At 39.3% G+C, this 21,187-nt stretch overlaps 1 protein-coding gene across 4 annotated transcripts in view; it reads left to right on the top strand.

Annotated features, from left to right (window-relative positions):
• Positions 1 to 21,187, top strand: part of RPS6KC1 (ribosomal protein S6 kinase C1) — a 127,646-nt gene that overhangs the window by 54,134 nt on the left and 52,325 nt on the right. For all 4 annotated transcript variants that reach the window (XM_070734431.1, XM_070734432.1, XM_070734430.1 and 1 more), the window contains 2 exons: positions 1,895 to 2,016; positions 9,247 to 9,339. In XM_070734431.1, the coding sequence (XP_070590532.1) occupies positions 1,895 to 2,016; positions 9,247 to 9,339 (215 nt within the window). The remainder of the gene's footprint in view (positions 1 to 1,894; positions 2,017 to 9,246; positions 9,340 to 21,187) is intronic.

Raw genomic sequence — 21,187 nt, 5'->3', positions numbered from 1 at the left:
GCATATGCTCTCAGTGTACATAAAGGAAAATACACATTTGTCAAGAATCATGAGGTACAACAGTTAATAATTGTCATACGAGTCAAATAAGCAATGAGGAAATAATCGATATTAATAAAAATCTTAAGGATATAAACAACAAGTTACAGTCATACAGTCATACGTGGGATGAAATGGGTGACAGGAATGATGAGAAAAAACTAGTAGTAACAGTAGTACAGACTTAGTAAATAGTTTGACAGTGTTGAGGGAATTATTTGTTTAGCAGAGTGATGGCATTTGGGGGGGGGAAAGTGCCATAGGAATCTGAAGATTTAAGACACTCATGAGAACATCATAAAATCTTTCTTTAAAAATGAAAATATACTTTTTATTGGCTATATACTGTATATGCTCCTCCCCCAGTCCCCGCTCCATGCTAGGCAGCCTAATTTTGTGAAACTTTGTTTTTAGGAATGTGAGTATAAGGATTGATTGATTTTATATATTACAGACAAGATTTTATGGAAACCTTGGGAAACATTTCTCATTTATATCGTGGGGATGGATTTGTACTAACATTGGAATGGAGAGGAAAATAAATTACAATCACAGTTTTTCTATTGGAAGGCCAGATTCCACTCTCCTTTTGGAAAAGCCGCTCTGAGTTATTATGGGGATCTCAGAGAAATATGGAACCTTGGGATTGGTTAACGCTTTGAGAGCCCTCCCCCTGCCCTTTTAACTTTGATTATTCTATCCTTGTTTTAACGGCCTCCTTTTATTGAAATACAGGTTGTCCTCGACTTCAGACCAAAAAAACTATGAACAAATTCCTATGCACACTGCACATACCTTGTTTTAAAGTAAAAAACAAAATGGAAATGTACTATTTAGAAGGGGGAGAAGGTCTGAAATTCATATATGTTTATGTTTATGTTTTGTTTTTAATTTTCTTTTGTTGACATCTGATTGGCTATACAAGGTTTTCTTGGCTTATGAAAAACGTATAAAGAAAGAAGGAAGCACTTTGGCATAATGGTTAATAAGTTAGAAATATAATTGGTGCTGCACTTTTTGAAGGAACATTAAGGAGGAAATTTAATTAAAAGAAAATGAATGTAACTGGATGTCAAAATTAGAAAAAAAACTTTTGCAACTTTTTTGATGATTGATATTAGTTACTAACAAAATACTGCATTTTATTCATGGAAAATTATTTATTTATTTATTTATTATTTGGATTTGTATGCCGCCCCTCTCCGAAAACTCGGGGCGGCTAAAAATTAGATGGTACACTGTGTTGTTTGAATGTATGTTGAGAGAAAAATTAAAAAAAATTACCCCCCCCCCAAACAGTCCTTCCTTCCTCTGTCCCTCCATTCATTTCATTCTTCCTTCCTTCCTTCCTTCCTTCCTTCCTTCCTTCCTTCCTTCCTTCCTTCCTTCCTTCCTTCCTTCCTTCCTTCCTTCCTTCCTTGTTCCCTCCATTTCTCCTTCCTTCCTTCCCTCCTTCATTCCTCTCCACTTCTCCTTCCCTCCCTCTCTTTCCTTTTTCTTTCTTTCTCTCTCTCTTTCCCCTGTGCTCTTGTCACTCACTGGCGGGCCGGATAAATGGCGTCAGTGGGCCGCATGTGGCCCGCGGGCCGTAGTTTGGGGACTGCTGCAGAAGACAATGGATTCAATAACATTATTTTGTGATTTTGGTGTTCAAACGTTGTTGCAGACGTTTATCTAGTGATGTAATATAATACCTTATACTACAGTAGCCAATTTTTTTATGAACATCCTATGGTAGACATTTTGTGAAAAGAGCAACAAGGCATCAAAACTTCTATGGTGACCAATTTTCTCAGACCATAACTGAAAAAGAAATTGTTACAGGCTTATACATATATTCTTTTATGGTACACAGGAGAATCAAGTCCAACTCGTCGTGAAGCAGTGAAGAGGAAGACTTCAGAATATCTGATGAGAGCAGAAAAAATTTCCAGCCTTTACTGTAGACCCTCATCAGAAGATGGCTCGATATTTGTTGTAGGTTCTTTTTTATTTCTAAAATAATTTAATTTTCTTGTGTTGGTGTACATTTATGAACATATGTTGTGTCTCCTTTACAACTGATTGAATTTCTGTATGCTTAGCAGTATCAAATATATAAATGTGATAAATAAATATGGTTTATGCTAGATAAATAAATGCTTTACATCTATGGAAAAAAGGGTTTAAAAAATAGTAAAGGGAAATATCCCACAGTCTGCTGGTCCTAGCTCAGTGATGGCGAACCTATGACACGCGTGTCAGCACTGACACGCGTAGCCATTTTCGGTGACGCGCGGCCGCCGAGAAAAGGGGAGCTTTAGGGAGTGGCCAAGATGCAAATCTCCCCGCTTTCCAATTTCCCACCGACTGCAAGCAGGTACAGCAGGGCCGCTGATAGGCCGGTACTACTGGGACTGGCGTCAGGGGCCCGGGCAAACTGAAAATTGGGGGGGGGGGCCCGCGCGCCCCGGTTTTGGCCCGCCACCGTGTGCCGGCCCCGTGGCGCCCGCAGCAGTCATTGTGCCGCACCGTTTCCTGTAGCCTGCGCATGCCTGCGCCAGCGCACCCCAAAACGCCGCCCGCCTCACGCACCCTTTTCCAAGGGCGCACACGAACCAACCCTGCCCCCCCGCGCCTTTAGGCCCCTCGCACCCCTGGCTACTTGCCACTGCCCCCTGCCCGCCCGCTTCGCCTCTCTTTCTCCGCCGCTGCAAGAGAGGCGCGGCAGGCATTCTCACAGCGGGGGCTGGCGAAGGTGATTTTTAGTGTCGGGCGCGTGGCCCGGCGCGCGCTCTCCCCATCGCCCTGCCAGCCCGCCAGGAACATTCAAAGTAAGAAAAACCTTCGCTCTTACTTTGAATGTTCTGGGCGGGCTGGCAGGGCGATGGGGAGAGCGCGCGCTGGGCCGCGCGCCCGACACTGAAAATCACCTTCGCCAGTCTCCGGAGAACGAAAGAGAGTGAGAGCGACAGAGCAAGATAGAGAGAAAGTGAGAAAGAGAGAGGGGGAGAAAGAGATAGCAAGAGAGAGAGAACGAGAGAAAGGGTGAGAGAAAGAAAACAAGAGAGTGTGAGAGAGAAAGCAAGAGAGAAAGAAAACAAGAGAGGGAAAGTGAGAAAAAGAGAGGGAGAGCAAGACGGGGAAAGATAGAGAAAGAAAGAAAGAGAGATGAGAGAGGAAGGAAGAGAGTGAGAGGAAGAAAGCAAGATAGAGAAAGAGAGAGGGAGAAAGAGATGAGAGAGGAAGGGAGTGAGAGAGGAAGAAAGCAAGATAGAGAAAGAGAGAGAGAGAGAAGATAGGAAGGAAGAGAGAGAGTGAGAGAGAGCAAGAAAGAGTGAGAGAGGAGAGAGGAAGGAAGAGAGTGAGAGTGTTTTTTTGTCAAGGTGACACACCACCCGAATTATGCTCGGTTTTTTGGCGAATTTTGACACACCAAACTCAAAAGGTTGCCCATCACTGTCCTAGCTGATTCTTCAGAAATGTTACACATGTATCCATTATTAGTTAAGAAAGAATACCACAGCCAAGATCAGCATAAGCATCGTTATACATGAAAACATTTTTTTAATTTCTTCTTTTTAGTGAGATAAGAACAAGTAAATTGCTAGAGAGATTTCTGTAACCCTGAATTTAGAGAAGATGGATGTAATCCCTAGATCTTATTTGTGAGGCTCAGGCAATCTGTTATCTTGAGTACAGATTGTGTGTGTATTAGAGAAATAATTAGGGACAGGGGATTGTCTCAGATTGGGATCCTGGTGTGATAAGCATGCAGTGTTAATTCTTCCTTTGCGGCAATCCAATCTGAAATGTGTTCTCTGTTCCTGAAATTAATAATTGCTAAGCAAAAGATTAACAGGATAACCAAATTGGAAGGGAATTTAGAGATCTCCTAGTCCAGCCCTCTGCTCAGGCAGTAAACCCTATACCAGTGATGGCAAACCTTTTTTTCCTTGGGTGCCGAAAGAGCCTAAGTATGCACAAAGAGTGTATGAGGAATTTTGGGAATTGAAATCCACAAGTCTTAAAATTGCCAAGGTTGGAGACCCCTGCCTTAGATATTGGAACACTGCTATCACATCACCCCTAGTCCTTCTGTTCATTAAAGTAAACTTACCCAGTTCCAGCAACTATTCTTCGGATGTTTTAGCCTCCAGTCCCCTAATCATCTCTATAGCTCTTCTGTGTGCTCTGATTCACTGATTCCACTGGGGACTTATTAAACTCCTCTCCAGGGAGGAGAAGGAGAGAACGGGTCAGAATAAAGCGTTGGTCTTGATCAGATAGAGCTTTCCATGTTGTCAGTGTGTCAAAACAAAAAATACTGTCCTCAGAAAGCAAGCTGTGCAGAAACACATAATTTGAGATAAAGTGAAATGATAACGAGATCAGATTTGGAGAAAGTAGATTGGGAACATTGAAGAAGAGACAGCATCCTGTAGAGATGTGATAAAGAATGTCTTGATGGTCCTCTCTAAATACCGAAACTTTCTGATGCTGCAATTTTTACAGGGATTTTTAAAAAACAAACAAACAAACAAACAAACAAACAAACAAACAAACAAGATAGAACTAGTATGGCATTTGTAGTATTGAAATAGCTGTAGTTTTTTGTTGAACTCCCAAGCTCCCAAGAGCTTTTGACAAATCTTGGCTTTACTTTATCTCAGTAACAGCAATAATCTAATAAAATAATAAAATGAATCTCACTGGGACCTTTTTGTTCTTACTCTTGGGATCTTTTGTTGATAATTGCACTGATGTAGAAATGATTACACTGATATGGAAATGTTAAAATTTCAGGTTCCCATTTGGATCACAAAATAACCATAGAGTCTTTGGGTTTAAACAATCCTGATAATATTTGGAGCTCTTCAGTGGAGTTAGGGGGATGTTACAGTGTGAGCATACAGAGGAATAATCTATTGAACTGAACAGCCATTAATCTGCTTTTTAAGCCTGTTTTCATAGAGAGAAATAAAATATCTTCTGCAATAGAAGTCTTTGAAGGATTCCTCAGTTTCTCTGGCTCCTGTGGACTGCTTAATTTTAACTTAATTTGTAGACATGCATATATGTGTAGGGGGACACAGCCATTGGAGAGACTGAAGTTGAAATTCCCTTAGGGTTCTTTCCAGCCTTATAATACTGATCGGCTTAATGAAAGACAAATTTCCTTACATGACAGTGAATTCTATGTGCAAATTTGCATAATTACTACAAGAGATAATCTGTCTATTTTTTTCACTAGTAAGCGTAACTTGAAGGAGATTCCACCTATTTGTGCTGAATTGTGTAGCAAAACAATCCAGGATGTAAAAGAATAAATATGAGAGGCCCAGGCTCAAATAATAGTTTTGGTGTAGTCTTAGCCTTGCATTTTCAAAATCCAGTTTTCCCAATATTCCCTTTTACATTCTCTGGGATAAATTTAACTAAGTGCAAGCTGGAATAAAATAGAAAATCTATGTGTTTGAAATTTACCAAAAGCAACCCACAGCAAATTTGGGGCACTCTTATTTCCAAAAGATTTTGGCAACTCAGCCAGAGCGGAATAAGCTTCTTACAGTGCCTGTCAGTGTTTATCAAGTGAAAAGTTATAAAAAAAGAAGAAAATGTTAGCATGTTGTCTGTCTTTTCAAACAGTTGTTACCAACTGGTGGTCTGTGGATTACTGGTAGTCCTTGAGAAAATTTTGGTGGTCCACAGAAAAATTATTGTTCATTTTTTATATTGCACTAAATCAGGGGTTCTCAAACTACATCAGCGTTCCCCGTAAGCTCTGCGCGTGTGCAGGCGCGTGCCCCAAAATACCCCCCCACGCACCCTTTTCCACGGGCGCGCGCTCCCCATCCCCCTGCTGGCCCATGGGGGGGTGCGGGGGGGTGCCGGCAGTAGGAGGAAATAGAGCCGCGGCCGCCCCTGCCTCCCCATGGTGCCTCCAACCCCCTTGCGCCCCTGGCCTCTCGGCCCTGCCCCCCGCCCACCCGATCCGCCCCCTCTCCTCCGCTGCCTCCTACCTTGGGGTGCAACTTCTCCTGCAGCGGTGGCGGCTGCGGCTTCTCCTTGGGACGTAAGCAGTCCCAGCCAGGGGGCTGCGAGAGAGGGCTTTCTCCGTGTGCTTCGGGAATGTCCGCCCCGCCCCTCTCGCAGCCCCTTTGCTGGGGGCTGCAGTAGAGGCAGGGCAGGTGTTCCCGAAGCACTTGGAGAAAGCGCTCTTGCAGCCCCCTCACTGACAGAGAGAGAGGGAGAGAGAAAGTAAGTGAGAAAGAGAGAGAGAAAGAAATGAGAGATAAAAAGAAAGAGTGAGAGAGAAAGAAAGCAATAGAAAGAGAGAAAGAAAACGAGAGAGAGAGAAAGAGAGAGAGCAAGAAGGGGAGAGAGATAGAAAGAGAGGGAGAGAGAAAGTGAGAAAGAGAGAGAGAGAGCAAGAGGGGGGGAGAGAAAGAGAGAGAAATGACTCTTGATTTAAAGCATATGGTAAAAAGCACCCAAATAATAACAGAGAAAAAAACCCCCAGCCATTTGTGTGTGTGTGAGTGTGTATGTGTGTGAACTCTTGAACCATTTCCAATAGCTCACCTGTTATTGGAAATGGTTCAAGAGTTCACACACACACACACAAACACACACACAAGGGGGGAGGAGACGGATGGAAAAAGAGGAGAAGATAGTAATAATAGTAATAGATTTTGGTTTTGTTTCATTATTAATTTCTTTTAATTTAAAAAAAGGGAACTTTTTTTCTTATTTATTTATTTATCTATCTATCTATCTATCTATCTATCTATCTATCTATCTATCTATCTATCTATCTATCTATCTATTTATCTATCTATTTATTCTATGCCGCCCAGTCCCAAAGGGACTGTCGCTCAGACACTATACTTTTCCGCCCACACCGAAAAAAAATTAGAGGGAACATTGAACTACATCCTCTGGGATAGATACATGCAATGAACGCTTGTGTTTCTGCAGAGAGTCTCCCCCTTCGGGGTCTTTTTGTGTAACTCAGAGGGGGACAGAAACTCTGACTTGGGGTCTGCTTCGGCCTCTTGTAGCAATGCTTTGGGTCAAGGTTGGAGGGAAGCACTGCTGTTGGCAAGGAACTGGAGGGCCTTTTTTCAGTGGGACCTCATCATGGTCTGGAACTGGCTGACCTCGAAGTTGTTCCTGAAGATTTGTGAAAATGTTAGACTTTATCAAGCTATTTCTTCTTCTTTTAATTCACAGACTAATCTATTTCAGCCTTTAGACCAGAGGTTTTCAAACTCGGCAATTTTAAGACTTGTTGGCTAGAGAATTCTGGGAGTTGAGGTCCACAAGTCTTAAAATTGCCAAGTTTGGGGACCCCTGCTTTAGACTCTTCTCCATATAAGAAGAATCCAGACTTCGCTTTTAAGCTGCCATATCAGAAGGAATGTTGCTACTGTAATTAATTTCATATTTACAGACAGCCTTAATGTCTTCATGCGGATTTTACCTCACTTTCTCACGAAATGTTATGTACAGAGTGGCTTGTGATAGTATGACAAAAATAGAGTAATTTAAATAAGTGAGAAATATCAAATCTCGGTTTTCTCTGATAATGGCCCTGAATATGAGTTAGAAAATACTTGTAAAGCATATTATCTGCCTTAAATATAATTTTAAGAATTGTAAACAGTTCTGTATTACCTAATGAACTATATTTGGGCATCAATATGAGTGTGTGAGTTTTCAATTTTCTCCTCTGTATTTTGAATGATCTTGAATATTACTAAATGATGTTTACACCATAGGGGCACTTTTGTAAGGAAACCCAGGAAAGAAAATTGTTCATGAGGTTAGTCATCTGGAATTGACTAATTTGCATTAGTAGTGCGGAGTGTACTTGTGGTCTGTCTTTTGCAAATTAATACCAAATAATAATAATTCTGCTGTACAAAATAAAATAAAATTAGGCAAGTCTTTCTGTGATTTAACTGGAGACGTTCCCTCAATACTGTACCTAGATTTAGGACGCATAGTAAACTCTTATGACTTAATGAGAATCTGCAAATTATTGCCTACAGAAATTAGCCTTTAGTTTGGGAAACTGGACAACTTATGTAGAGGACTGAAGTGGTCATGCCCAGAAATGTAAATCGGCCTACAGTGTTCCCTCGATTTTCGCGGGTTCGAACTTCACGAAAAGTCTATACCATGGTTTTCCAAATATATTAATTAAAAAATACTTTGCGGGTTTTCTCCCTATACCACGGTTTTTCCTGCCCGATGATGTCATATGTCATTGTCAAACTTTAGTCTGCCTTTAATAAATATTTTTTTAAATAAACTTTAATAAATAAACATGGTGAGTAATAATCGAAATGGTTGCTAAGGGAATGGGAAATTGCAATTTAAGGGCTTAAAGTCTTAAGGGAAGGCTTGTGATACTGTTCATTGCAAAAAATAGTGTATTTACTTCCGCATCTCTACTTCGCGGAAATTCAACTTTCGCGGGCAGTCTTGGAACGCATCCCCTGCGGAAATTGAGGGAACACTGTGTTCCATTTTAGACTACAGTTCTGAGTGGCATATATTGCCATCAGGTTGGTGATTACAAAGATGATAGGCAACTGAAGATGACAAGAAGAAAGAATGCTTCCGTTTAGATGAGGAAAATGACAGTCTGTAATGAAGATTAATATTCACTTATGTGCTTTACTTATGGGTCATTTATAGTGTTCTTAGTGTAATACATTCCTTGGAATTCTGTAGTAGATCTCATCAAGGTTGAAAACTTAAAAATAAATTTATTCATTTAGTAACAAACACCTCTCAAACTTTCTTCCAAGTTAAGGTGTTGCACACTATTATTTATGGATATACTTTCTTTTACGACCCCTTTTCTGTTCCTATAGAATTTGAGTAATAGTGCGTATGAATAACCTCTCCAGCATTGTACCAAGTTTTTCTGCTTGCACAAAGAACTAGGAACTATATGAATTGTGAATATTTTAAAAATATTCATATTCCTTTTTTGCCCTATATCCATTTTCATCTCTTGCAAATTATTTACTATCAACTTATCCCCCCCTCCCCTTTTTTTTGCATTAAGGACAAACAGAAAATTTCTTTCATCTGCCTTCCCTCTGATTTATGATAAATTTAGTTTCCTTCAGCCTGGCATTTGCTTCAGCAGGCAACCTTCCTTCAAGTACCACCCTGATTGATGTTGTAATCTTTGATATCTTCCATTAGCCTCCAGGATCACTAAGTTCAAGGCCCTCTTGGAACCTAAGGAGCCCTGCCGAGGAACTGAAGGCCTTTCGAGTCCTTGGGGTGATTGACAAGGTAATTCTTCAGTGTCTCTTCAAGAGTTCAGTCATAAATCGACTGCATGCTGACATTCTGTCTTTGAAGCTGCGGTTCTTAAGGATATGAAACAAAGGAGGAAAATGACTCAAATGCATCTGCACTTTAAAATAACAAAAGTAGAAGGAAAAGAAAGGCTTTTATCTAAGCAATTCATGTAAGGTCATGCAAAATATATTTGAGTAAAAGAATTATGTTTGGTTTCATTCTGTGAGAAGGGCCTTGATTTTTAAAAAGAATTGCTCTGCGCACTTTCAGAAAGTTGCCAAGATGGTACCAGGGGACAAACAACTTTGAAAGAAGGCAAGTTGCAAAATTCGACAGCCACTGAAAAGCTGGCAGCTCTAACTCAAAAACTAAAGTCAAATACCACCAGAGAATTTCTTCAGTATTGTTTACTACATTTTTGGTAGAGCCAATTATTTAATCTTTTTTTTAGGTCTGCTGGGTGTTCTTTCCTCAAGTCTCCAGCTGATGCAAATAATGATTGAGATTTGGGTAATTGAAATACCTAAAATAAAGATGCTGTGTGTTTGGTCTATTGCAGTGACGGCGAACCTTTTTTTCCTCGGGTGCTGAAAGAGCATGGGTGGGCGCTATCGTGCATGCATGAGTGCCCATACCCATAATTTAATGCCTGGGGAGGGTGAAAACAGCTTCCCCCACTCCCCGGAGGCCCTCTGGAGGTCAGGAACAGGCTGTTTTCCCAACTTCTGGTGGGCCCAGTAGGCTCACGTTTTGCCCTCCCCAGGCTCCAAAGGCTTCCCTGGAAGCCAGGGGAGGGTAAAAATGCCTTCCCCCATACCCCTGGAGGCTCTCTGGAAGCCATAAACACCCTCCCAGAGCCTCTGTGCGTGCCAAAAATCAGCTGGCCGGCACACACATGCATCTTGGAGCTGAACTAGGGCAATGGCTCGCTTGCCAGCAGATATGGCTCCGCATGCCACCTGTGGCCCCCCTGCCATAGGCTCACCATCACTGGTCTAGTGGTTAAGGTACAAGGCTAGAAACCAGGGGACTGAGTTCTAGACTTGCCTTTGGCATGAAAGCCAGTTGGGCAACTTTAGCCCAGTCATTTTCTTTCAACCCATGAAACAACCACCACAGTCTTCATCTATTTTTAATACAAAATAATAAAGCCAGGATATAAAAGTCTAAAATTGGTTGTTGATGTTTAGCGATGCTATCAAACAAAGCTGGGTTAATAAAAGGTTATAAAGAAAGATGGCAATTAGTTGGTGCGCCTTAGCCAGCTTTTTGAGCTGAATGTTGAAAATCCTTGGTTCCAGTGCCAATTCTTTCATAACTTTGATTTGTCATTGATAGAATTTAGGATTGTTTAAATTTTTTGAAATAGATTTACAAAATCCCTAGGACAAATATTAAAGAAACTATAGAAATATTAATATATAGAAAGCCAAGGAATAAATATACAATTTTAAATGTGTTGCTGTGATCTTCTGTGAGTTCCTTGAGTTAAAATGCCCTTTCAAGATAATTGTAGAAAAAGTGTAAAAAAAGAGTATCCAATTCAGTTGGATACTAAATGTTCTTAGTCTTCTTAAAAATATTATACAATGCCTGATGGTATGTGAACTAGTATCAGAGACTGAATTCTAGTGGAAGCTGAACTTGGTACACATTTGCTAGAAGTAAGAAGGGAGCTGATTCTATCATTCTATCCAACCATTTTATAGTATATTTGGGGTTTTTTTCTCGTTAATAAAATGAAAAAATAAAAATGCACCCAGCCTGTGAGATTTTGGCTGACTCAAGGTAGTCCTTGTAGCAGATGGGCTATAGGAATGGCCATTTGCTTGCTGAAGGTGAACCAGTTTAATCTAAACCCTAGCAAACTTATTATATTATTATCTATATGTAGCAAATGGGAAGGGGATTCCAATTTGGGTATGTATGTGCATCTGAGAGAGTAAGACTGCCTTTTATGTTAAAACTGGCTTTAGATTTATGACAGTGGCCATAATGTCCATGAAAAGAATGATTTGTGTGGCACCAATTTATATCTAGCCAAGTGTCTGGGGGAATAAGATGTCCCTCAGAATAAATGGATACATACCTCTGCTATTGTTTTATATTATATCCCTGCACTGTTATCCTTGTGATTAATTATCATATTAATCAATCATTGTCTATAGGCCAGTAGTAACCTTTTGGGGGGCCTTGGGCTGTATTTGACCACTGAATAGCATGCAAGGGATATAGCCCAAAACTAGCATCGCGAGGGTTGGTGGAAGCTGGAGAAATTTAATTTAAATATTGTATATGAAATACAGTATATTCAGTATGATCTACTTGTTACAAATATAGCAATTTCCTCTTTCTGCTGTTACATTCATATTACAAGTTGGTAGAAGATGTGTGAAACTTAGCAATTTGAAAACTGCCTAGGGAATTCTGGGAGTTGAAGGCCACACATCTTCAAGCTGCCAAGGTTGAGAAATGCTGGTCTGGATTGGAAACTGCACCAGATCTTCACCTTCGTTGCAGGTGGTTTAGTACTGCGAGATCTAACCTGTACAATTTAAATATCTGAAGCAGTTGTAAACAATTAAGACATCCTTTAAATTGAAACGTAAGAATAGAATTATGTTTATTTTTTAAAAATCATAATAAGGTTCCATGACTTAGCAACAAGTGCTTCAAATTGTTTTTAAAATTTATTTCACTAAGAATTGGAGAAAACTCACCCAAAAGTTTGTCAATGCAATAGCTGAAAAGCAATTTTTACATTCTGTTTTTTGTCACTATTGTTAGCCGCCCCGAGTCCATGGAGAGGGGCGGCATACAAATCCAATAAATAAATAAATAAATAAATAAATTAACAAGCACCTTCCAAATATATTAGAAAAGGAAGTATGCGAGCTCAATGTCCTCAAACTGTGGTTTGAGCAAGAATCTTATTCTCTCATCTCCCAGAGTGCTAAACCTACCAGACACCACTTTATTACGGTCTACTCACAACAGTTAAGTACATGGGGCACTTGTGGGTGATCTCAAGTTCTCTCCTTCTCCAAAGAGGCTTTACAGAGAGAGTATTTGTTGGCTTTTCATTCTGTCGTAATCATTGGGGCCATCTTCAGTTTGTCCTTTTTTTCCATGCAAGTCCAAAACTCTTCAAATTCCTCAAATCCTGTAGAAAGAAAGAGAAGCCACTAATGTTGTGGCACACCCCCCCCCCCCCAAAAAAAGTTTTTTAAGCAGCAACTTTTCTTTCCTAGGCAGGACCCTCTTCTCCCTGCTTCAATGCAAAACTGATTATTTAAAACTAAAAAGAACCTTTCCATAATTTGAAAGAGGAACCGGAAAAAGTTATCTTCTGGGGGAAACCTCCCCCCCAAGGAAACAACATAGGTAGTATAGTGGGGTGGCAAAGCAGTTGTCTCGATTGATAGGCCAGCTCAATTTACTTTAACAACCTGTAGAGATGGAAGGTTTTATTCTAGACTCTTAATTCATCCAGTTATGTCCTTGTGACCTTGGCAAGGAGTTGAATAAGGTGACTAATGGCTCGCCATATTCTTTGCTTCTGGTGGCTTGCCTGTTGTCTGCCTCTGGGCCTACGGCTCCCTTCTGCCAACTTCTGTATTCCTTCGGCCTCTAATCTTGGCACTTTGATGCATATGTTCTGAAGGTGGCCACCATGACTTGGGGTGGCAGCAGATGGTAACCCTTCAGGCTGCCACCAGCTACGCGGGTGTTAAGTTGGAAACTTTGCTTTTGATGAAGAGTCAGCAGTGCATATGAAAGAGCTCTTGCTGCAGAAGTATCTTTTAATTAAAAAATTAGCATACTGAAACAGTTGCTAATGTCTATGTGTTTAAAGGCATCTAAAATCAACTATTTTCTTTAGGCTAAAGAGTGATTGTTTACCAGCTTCTATTTTTTCTTCTTCTTTTTTCCCCAGTGCATTTATTTGTAACCTTTTTTTTTTCTTTATAGCAGACTGAACGGCTGGATCCCAATCAAAACACTCAGAATTTTATGTGTCCTTTTGTGAAGTGGGATAAAAGTAACGTTGACTTCACCTCTCCCCACATAAGACCTTTGTAGGGAAACAAGGTTGCAATCTGTGTAATATTTAACTGACAACAATTCCATTAAATTCAGTGGAAATGACTGGCATAAACTACTATGTATTTGTGTTTTCTATCAGCATACATCTTTGCTCAATAGGACTAGAATCACAGTATGTTTAATTTTTGAAATTCGGAAACTAAAGAACTCTTAATCTTTTGGAGTCCTCCCTTCTTCTAAACTTACTCATTGCTATCATATATTCTGTTCCATATATAGCAATTTGTCCTAATTTACATACATTTTTGTACCTTTAATACCGCTCTGAAAGTACTGTCAAAGCACAAAGACTCCTTTGAAGGGGCTGATGTGGTTTTTCTAGTTGTTGTTTAAAAAAAACATGATCTGCATATTTGTCTTTAATGCATTTCTAGGGCATTTGCCATCATTATTTTGAAAAATAGTAGACAGGCACTACTTTGGCTATAATACTTAAAATAAGCTAGGGGAAACTGGAGCCACTTGGTCTGGGTTTGGCTCCTAAGGAGCACTGCCTGATCCTTTATTATTACTTAAGGAAGTAACCCGGTAATCTGAAGTGTTAGTCTTGTCTTATCTCCTTGGTCAACTCAGGAAAACATTGACTGACTTTAAGCAGGTTGAGCAATAATACCAATAAAACAATGCAAGAGCATGTCATTGTGTTGGTTCCCCCTCCCCCCAACCCTTCCAGTAAATTGTTACGGGGTTTAGGATAAGGACTAGTAATGGTTATGGAAGTTTCTTCAGAAATATGTGTTACAACGGGAGATAATTACGGAAAGGGACTAGAGGTGAATTGTATGTTATCTGCTTTGCATTTAAAAAAATCTTAGATAAGTTGAAGCATCTTCACTTAAAAGAATCAGTTGTTTTATGATGTGCAAGATGTTTGCCCAAGACCCTGGAGAGTTGCTGATAGTAGGAGTAGGCTGTTGTAAGGAATATTCTTCTGGGTTCAGTTCCAAGTGGGAAAAAGAGACTGGATTCATGGAAGTTGCATGGAAAGAGGATTTATTGGAGGACAGGAGCACATGGCATGAGCTCCTGAACAGAAAAGGTAGATTATATGCTTCCAGATGTTGGGTGAAGAGAAAAAGCGATGCTGAGAGTCCCTCGTTTTATGTCCTCTGTTGCCCCCCCCCCCGAGGCCTCCTGCTATTATGCAAGAAATGCACTCTGATTGGCTGTCAAACTCCCATGGGGCCATGCAGGAGCAATTCTGTAGGCTGAGTTTTTGAGTTCAAGTATGGCTGAGACCTTGCTGAGTAATGAAAGCGCTTTGGACAATTCCTAATATGACTATCTGAAGGAGATAAATCTTTGTTATGTAGAATAGACTTGTCCAGGCTATTAACAGGTGTGTGTGGGGGGGATGAATGAGCAGGACCATTCCTTGATGGCACATTGATAAAGGTCGGCGCTACTAAGAGTGAGTCTTTTTTCTGCCTAAAAACATGTTTCCAGGGATATTCTATATAATATTCTGCCTTTTTAATATTTCCTAGGATATTTCATTTTTTCTAGGAGAGGGTTGAGTACTAACTTCCTACAAGACATCAATAGAACAGATGGACAAATTGTTCTCCCTGATGTAAGGAAACTTCCTATGTCATTGTTTTGATACATGTATCACTACAATCGATAAAGAATCTGTGTCATACTAGATAAATGGTCAAAGCAATGGAAACTGCAGTTTAATGTTTCCAAATGTAAAATAATGCACTTGGGGAAAAGGAATCCTCAATCTGAGTATTGTATTGGCAGTTCTGTGTTAGCAAAAACTTCAGAAGAGAAGGATTTAGGGGTAGTGGGTGAGCAGTGTGGTAGAGGTATAACAAACCGGAAGAGGAAGATCGTGATCCCCTTATATAGAGCACTGGTGAGACCACATTTGGAATACTGTGTTCAGTTCTGGAGACCTCACCTACAAAAAGATATTGACAAAATTGAACGTGTCCAAAGACGGGCTACAAGAATGGTGGAAGGTCTTAAGCATAAAACGTATCAGGAAAGACTTAATGAACTCAATCTGTATAGTCTGGAGGACAGAAGGAAAAGGGGGGACATGATCGAAACATTTAAATATGTTAAAGGGTTAAATAAGGTCCAGGAGGGAAGTGTGTTTAATAGGAAAGTGAACACAAGAACAAGGGGACACAATCTGAAGTTAGTTGGGGGAAAGATCAAAAGCAACATGAGAAAATATTATTTTACTGAAAGAGTAGTAGATCCTTGGAACAAACTTCCAGCAGACGTGGTTGGTAAATCCACAGTAACTGAATTTAAACATGCCTGGGATAAACATATATCCATTGTAAGATAAAATACAGGAAATAGTATAAGGGCAGACTAGATGGACCATGAGGTCTTTTTCTGCCGTCAGTCTTCTATGTTTCTATGTTGTAAGTCCACAGTTACTTTGGTTGTGCTCTTTAGGTGGATGGGATTCAGACTGCAAATTTCTTTTTTGGGGGGAGGGGAGAAGGGCTACAAGGTCTTCACTACACCAGGATATGTGAATACACCTAATAATGCATGTAACAATATGTTTCCCCACTTCTTTGGTAACTAGTGTTTTCATTCATTAAAAAATGAAGTGAAAAGATGAGGAATCTACTCAGTCCGCTCTTTCTCATTTGCTGTCTCTGGCAAGGGCATCCTGTTGGCATCCTGTTTTTTTTTTTATAACACTATGGCATTCGCCATCACAGAGAAATTGTAGGATGGCATAGGACGGCAAACCTACCATAAATGGTAACTCCACATTTGACAAGAATAGGATGTGTGAGCCACACTCAAGGTTATTCACCGGGATTCTGAAGCAGCTAAGAAAAATTACCCTGATATAGTTTATGATCTGTTTGTGATTCCTGCTTAGACAACATATTCAATTAAAGTTTAGCTGCGAAGTAGGTAAATGTAGATAAACAAATACATGGAATTAAAAGAAGCTTTCTTTTAATTGTAACCATCCCAATAACGATATGCTTATCAAAGGTAATTATTTCACGACGGCTTGGCTATAGCAGTTGTTTTATCGTAAAATGAATTCTGTGTTGGGTGCTTTTGATTGGGAAGACGGTCATTTCAAATGAGTTCAAATTAGATTTTTGTCTTTAGAAAGGTGAGCAAAGCCATGAGTAGTGTTATTAAATTGTGTGTTCTACCCTATAAATGATCCAGCCCCCTTGAGGGTTAAAGAAGTGATTATTCTGTCCTTTATGCTGATGGCTTCACTACCGATTAGCCTAGTGTTGAGGCTTTTTTTTTTGTTTTGTTTAAATGCTTGGCTCCTTATGATCTTTTGTGTATGCAACGATAATATTAATGCAGAGTCGTAAGCCCATTCATTAAGAAATGACTCTAAAATGAGGTTGCTTCGTGTAAATTTGGAGAGCTGCAGATGCTGTGTGCAGACGTTTCTTCATGCTATTAGCCGTATGGCTAATAATTTCCAAGTGGCTAAAGCTCTTGTTAGCAAGAGTGCTGGGGTGTTAAGAATGGCTCTATAAATAACTTTAAGAAGGGAAGTTGAAGGTGCTTCTTTTTAAAGACTATTGTTAACTAAATATTATTGCCAAACAGATGGAAAGCATTCACCAGCCTGATGTTTTTACTCTAATTATATTATCTCCAGTCCTGTACGGCTCAGTTGAAGAGGTGTATCCAGGGGCCAATTTATAATCATTTAACCAACACCTGTTTGGGAAAAATTGACAGTCAAAGGGCACATTAAAAAAAAATCACATATGTTCTTGTATTTACCATCTCAATGTGAACGTTAGCTAGCTGCAAATAAACTTGCTTGAAAAGACAAAGTCCCTAAGAAAATTGACACATCATTTTCAACCATTTTAATCTATTTTAATTTGGCATTTCTTCCACCCCACATCTTGTGACTAAAAAGGGAAACTACAACTCAATTTTCTTACTATGATTTATCCCAGGGGTCCCCAAATTTCGCAACTTCAAGACTTGTGGACTTCAACTCCCAGAATTCCCCAGCCTACTATGCTGGCTGGAGAATTCTGGGAGTTGAAGTCCACAAGTCTTTTTAATTTTTTTTGTTGAATACACACAGAACACATGTATACAAAACAAACAAATAGGTAGGGTTACAATTTCTCCATATATACAATAAACTTACTTCAGTTTATATTGACGTATAGACTAACCTTATATGTATATATTTACATTTTATGAATTACTTGTTCTTTCTTTTTCTTTTACATGGTTATGTACAATAATCTTTAATTTCTTCTATAAAGAGTTCATGTTACCCATTCAAATATTGACAGTTCTAATTAATCTTTTACTTATTCTTTCTCTCTTCAGCGATTCATATAATTTATTCCATACTAAGTAGTATTTGGTTTCTTCTTTTTCTTTTATTTTCTTCCTTAATTTGTCCATTTCAGTACAGTCCAATATTATTCTAATTATGTCCTCATCATTTGGCATTTTCTCCTTTTCCCAGAATTGCGCATATGTTATTCTTGCCGCTGTAATGATGTGTACAATCAAATAGTGGCATATAAGGAAAACCAGTTCATTTTCCTTATAGTTCATTTTTATATTTTTTATCAATTATGCCCAGTAAAAATAATCCGGGTTTCCTATCTATATCTTCTTATATTATCTCTTTGAACCATAATCTGATTTTATTCCAATACTTTTTTGCCTTTAAACAAGTCCACCATAGGTGGTAATAAGTTCCATTTTCCATCTTACTTTGCTATCATATTGGGGATGAATTTGGGAACATCTTAGCAATCTTACAGGTGGTAGATGCCACCTGTAGAATATCCTGTACTGGTTTTCTTTATATGCCACTGACATTGTTAATTTCCATTAATTGTCCAGATTTTTTCCCATTTCTCCAAATCAATATTGTGACCAAAGTTTTTCTCCCAAGTAATCATTGTGTCCTTAACTATCTCCTCTTCTATTTTATTAGAAATGTATAAATTTTATCGATTAATATTTTATCAGTACCAAGTAATATGTTATCAAGGTCATTAGGGTTTTTTTTCTGGAATTCATAAATATAAATTTTATATCTTTAGGATATTTAGCTTGGACTTGTATAAGTCCACCAATCTAAGCTTATCTCCTGTTCAGTCAGACCTTCTCTAGGCATCAAATTTTCATATTCATCTAGTACCATGTTTCCCCGAAAATAAGACACTGCCTTATATTAATTTTTGTTCCAAAAGTTGTGCTACGTCTTATTTTCGGGGGTGCCTTATATTTCTCAAATAAGACAAATTCACCGGCAGAAAAGCTGACACCCCCAAAGAAAGTGTACCGTACGGCACACTGATTATGGTATGGTACCTGTCAGTAAGGCACCCACACACACAAACGACGGCACTTATACGGTACAACAGTATACTCCCGCTGTTGCAGCTTCCGGCCACCAGAGGAACTACAGTCTACGCACTGTAGTGGAGACTATAATGGCGGTGAGACAGCAGCAGACTGTGTCTGCTGTACTGGACGGTACAAAGCGATGGAAGCGGCAAGCGGGATGCTACATTATTACGGTACCTCTATGAACAGCTTTGAATGGTATCGTATGTTTTTCCGCTGTACCATATGTAAACTTGACTATGCCTTATTTTCGGGGGGTGCCTTATATTAGCAAATTCTGCAAAACCTCTGACATGCCTTACTTTCGGGGTATGTCTTATTTTCAGGGAAACAGGGTAAATCTTTATATTGTATAATTTTATCAAATGTCTTGGGACCTGGGTGTTTTATGGCTTCAATTGTAGAAATCCAATGTGGAATCTTTGAATAGTGCTGTTTTTTGATATTCAGCCAAATTTGCAATAATGCATTCCTAAGCAAATGTCTCTTAAAATATGCATGAGCTTTATATTTCTCATCCCATATGAACACATGCCATCTAATTGAAGATCTTGCCCCTCTATTGTCAATATTCTCTTATTTTTTACCTCTATCCATTCCTTAATCCATATGAATGCTGCTAATTGATAATATAATTGCCAGTTTGGAAGCCCAAGTCCACCTCTTTCTTTAATATCCTGTAATAAATTCCATCTTATTCTGGGTTTTTTTCCCTTGCCAAATGTATTTGAGGTCGTTTTTCTTAAATCTTCAAAGGTTTCTTAGGATTTATCGGAATTTCTTGAAATAAAAATAACAACCTTGGTAAGATATTCATTTTAATTGAGGATATTCTTCCAATCAATTATAGTTGAGGGTTTTTCCAATTTGCTAGGTCTTTTAAAATTTGTACTAATATTCTGTTATAATTATCTTCTTTTATTGATGACCACTTTGCCATTAGTTTCAACTCCTCCTTCTGGGTTGCCACTTTTGTCAGTTCTGATCTTTAACCCTGTTGTTCCTTCAGACTTATTTATATCTTTCCCGGGTAGCTTTTTCTTCACCATGCTTAGTTCATATTCTTACTAAATGTCTTTCACTGCTAAGGCCAGCCAGAATGGCCGCTTGTCCTTGTTGAGGGGTTTCTTCTGTCCCTTCAAGGCAATTGCAAGTTGCCTCAAGGTCACCAGATCTTCCCCTCTCCTGTGGTCGGTCCCCCAAAGTCCGAATGTGCCGTATCAATCCTCCCTCCGATGAGGAAATACAAGCTTTGGGAGCAGAGCCCTGTTCCTTAGCTTCTCAACACAGTGACGTCACCAAAGGAAGCCAACGTTCACAAGTCTTAAAGTTGCCAAGTTTGAAGACCTCTGATATATCCCATCAGTGCCTAGTCCATTTTTAAATTGCCTTTATTTACTGTCTTAATGAAAAGTTCTCAACTTATGACATAAACACATGTTTAAAGCATTTTTCCCCTTGGGCATGATTAAATCAGGGCCAGACTATTTGTGGGACCTCCAACCCCTCTCATACTTCGCTGCTGCCAGTAAGGGCCCACAGAGTCGACCTTCTCCAGGTCCCATCCACCAAACAATGTCGGTTGGCGGGGCCTCAGAGAAAAGCCTTCTCTGTGGTGGCGCCAACCTTTGGAATCAACTGCCCCCAGAGATTCACACTGTCTCCACTCTACTGGTTTCCTGGAAAATCATTAAGACCTGGCTTTTCGGCAGGCCTAGAATTAGGATTGACTCCAAGTATGTATGTTTTTTTATGATATTATTGTTTTTTTATTGCATTGTTGATTTTATTATTATATTTTTATTGCTGTTGTAATTTTGATTACCATTAGCTGCTCTGAGTCCTTTTTGGAGTGAACGGCATATAAATACAATAATAGTAATAGTAATATCATATTTATAATAGGAAGCACTATTACAGAAATGTATTTCCTAATTCTACCTATATGCATAGCCACACATGTGTGCAATATACATATATTGGTATGAAGATCAGAATAAGCCTTTGTCATCCTGCTAAGTGTGAACACACAATACCTGCTCTGTAAGCGAGCAGGCAGTTTACAAATTTCATAAATAAATAAGCGAATTAAGAAACTCCTTAGTTGAGATTTTATCACTCTTTGGTCCTATTCCACAGTATGATTCACCTTTGATCTGATCCGATATCCTTAGCAATGTTCTACCAACACATTGTAATCAGATCAGAAATCACTGTTTGTTTGTTCATTCATTCATTCATTCATTCATTCATTCATTCATTCATTCATTCATTCAATTTTTATGCTGCCCTTTTCCTTAGACTCAGGGCGGCTTACAACATATTAGCGATAGCACTTCTTAACAGAGCCAGCCTATTGCCCCCACAATCCGGATCC

This window comes from Erythrolamprus reginae, chromosome 1 (genome assembly GCF_031021105.1).
Source record: "Erythrolamprus reginae isolate rEryReg1 chromosome 1, rEryReg1.hap1, whole genome shotgun sequence".
NCBI lineage: Eukaryota > Metazoa > Chordata > Lepidosauria > Squamata > Dipsadidae > Erythrolamprus > Erythrolamprus reginae.
This window is presented reverse-complemented; position numbering and strand designations above follow the sequence as displayed.